Source organism: Egretta garzetta, unplaced genomic scaffold (assembly GCF_000687185.1).
Source record: "Egretta garzetta isolate BGI_Z169 unplaced genomic scaffold, ASM68718v1 scaffold792, whole genome shotgun sequence".
Lineage (NCBI taxonomy): Eukaryota > Metazoa > Chordata > Aves > Pelecaniformes > Ardeidae > Egretta > Egretta garzetta.
The window spans coordinates 609,419-611,954 of NW_009258950.1; the positions used below are offsets into that span (position 1 = coordinate 609,419).

At 40.3% G+C, this 2,536-nt stretch overlaps 1 protein-coding gene across 1 annotated transcript in view; it reads left to right on the top strand.

Annotated features, from left to right (window-relative positions):
- MSRB3 (methionine sulfoxide reductase B3) overlaps positions 1-2,536 on the top strand; it is a 65,510-nt gene that overhangs the window by 14,702 nt on the left and 48,272 nt on the right. Inside the window, exon 3 of the mRNA XM_009634302.2 lies at positions 815-892. Within this exon, the coding sequence (XP_009632597.1) occupies positions 815-892 (78 nt within the window). The remainder of the gene's footprint in view (positions 1-814; positions 893-2,536) is intronic.

Genomic DNA, 2,536 nt, shown 5'->3' on the forward strand with positions numbered 1-2,536 from the left:
AGCCCTTTCCTTCCCCCCCGCCTCCGGCCCTCCTCGCTCTTGTGTACGGGACCAACAACGTGATTTAATGCACACAAACAATCGGAGATTAGGTCATTCTTAAAAATCCTGTTTATAAAAAAAAAATTGGACCTCATAAAAAGGGTGAAAGGATAATAAAAACAAGCTGCCAAGCACATAGGCTTTTTGTTGGGCTAGCGCAGCTGATTTGTATTAGATGAATGACCTCCTAGCCTTTTAGATTGTTAACTTAGAAAAATATTCCCTTAAAGCTGTAATACTGCTTTTCAACTAAAAAATATAAGGCGCACGCAGCTTGAAATCGTGGACCAATTATTTCATTTTCAGCTACAATGCCTCTGCCGCCCCGGCAGCCCACGGCGGCCTGACCCAGCGCCACGGCTTCGCGGCCACCCCACACCAACACAATTCCCAAGGACAGGCCCAGAGGAGCGCGTCAGGTCGAGCTACATGCCAGACAGTGCGGGTTCACAAAAGCTTACGTTTCGCTTGCCAAATCGGGGAAGATTCCAGTTTTCCCCCTTTTTTTTTTGTTGTTGTTGTCCTGCCCTTTGAACTGCGGGACAATTCGCTTCCTCTTGCATGATACATAACACCTGAGGCACGCTAATGAGGACATTCCCCTTTTCCTGTGCCTGCTTTATTTGCTGCCTTTAATAAAAAACAACTGCCAACTTCCAAATCGTGGAGTTTTCTCTGTAACGTTTTCCTAACGTCTTAGCTAATTTAATAATTAAAAAAAACCCCAAATTCCTTTATTTATTTTTAAAATGTAGTGTTGTTGTTTTCCCAGTGCCTTTGAGGGGGAGTACACACATCATAAAGCTCAAGGAATATACAAATGTGTTGTTTGTGGGACTCCTTTATTCAAGTGAGTATGCTAAATATAGTTTTGAGATATCTGTCTCTTAGTTTGTGTGCTGTGTTCCCGTGTCATCTTGTGTATATTCCAGTACTTACGGAATTGTATAAGATCATTTAAGTCATTCAGATTAACAAGGGATATGTGAGAAGCAATGTAAATAATAATGCTATAGTAAAATTAGTCTTATAGTAAAGATTAAAAATTTTAGTAAATAAGATATTAAGATAACATTCTGGTAAAACAGATAATTGACTGTAAAAAGCAGTAATTCTTTTTTTTTTTTCCTCCTCTTATACAGCCATGGCAAGTAATTGTAACACAGTCTTTCACTGTACTGATAGATAAGAGTTTTGGCTCTTAGCGTTACTCTCAGGTAGCTTTAAGATCTGGATCCCGGGAAGTGATGCTGCATCCATGCTGCAGCATTGTATCTGGTAATGGAGAAAAAAGTAGATGTTTTTTAAGAATTCAAGCAGTTAAGAAAACAAAACCCAGGAAAACCGCATTACTTACTGAATTTTCGTCCATCCCAATTAGCACACAGGGAGAGAGCCTGGTTAGGAACTGAGGCAAGGATTAAGAAAGAAATAATAACTTCCGTGTCCTGCATGAAAAATACTCTTTAGAAGTACTGTGGGAATTACGGCCCTGAATTTGGTGCTAGAAGCAGTGCTGATTGAATTCTCTCAATCGCTGCATTGTTCTGCACAGATTCAGTTGTTGTTTATGTGTTTTTTCTTATTTCTGGCTGCTTGTGTTCATTCTGCTGAAGAATTTCACTTTTTTGCTTGTTTTTTCCCTTAGTTCACACTGGCTCACTCCCTCTCACTTGAAGAGATACCTTTACAGCAGCGTGAAGCAGGATGGTCAGGATAGTGCTAATAATAGACAAAATTGTGTCAATAATAGGTTACAAAGGAAAATAAAATTGATGTAGCTCCAGAATCACCAGATGTGGCAGTGATAGTTGTTCTCAGGAGATTGTCTGTAAAGGTGAAAGAAGCACTTTGTCTCTGTTATGTTTGATTCCTCCTTCCTTTATGCTGGGAGGATTACCTGCAGAAACTTCAGTAATAACATGCATCTTTTGAGTTGGAAAACTGATCGTTACGAGCTCAGCCAAGGCAATATTCTCGTGTCATGTGTTACTGTGGTGCTTGGCTTGGGGGTACAAAGTGGGGATCTAAAGTCTCCATTACCTGGTTTTTGACTCTGCCATTTAGACATTCCCCTGCTTACTGTAGCTAAATCTTTATGGGGGAAATCCTGGCTCAGTTGAAGTCAGCTCAAATTTGGCAAATGAATACAGTGGAACCAGGATTTCACCTTCTACCTTCAAGACTGGCTTCCTTTCTGTCGTCTGCTGGAGAAAGAGTACGTTTTTTTGTGGGGTGAGATTTGGACAGCAGTAGTTCACATAAATGAATGTGAAGTAGTTTCCAGTTGCTTTCACAATCCATTTAATATGGGAAAAAACCTGCAATATGAGACTTACCTGTGATTATCTCAAGTGCGCAGTATGCTCTGGCGTAGTCTTGACTTCTTACATTAATGAGTTGGATTTCTCTATGTGAAATGAGCTATATGGAAATGTCCCTGTTTTCAGATTCTCTTTGAGACTCCCCATGGATTTTATGGGAGGAGGGAGAG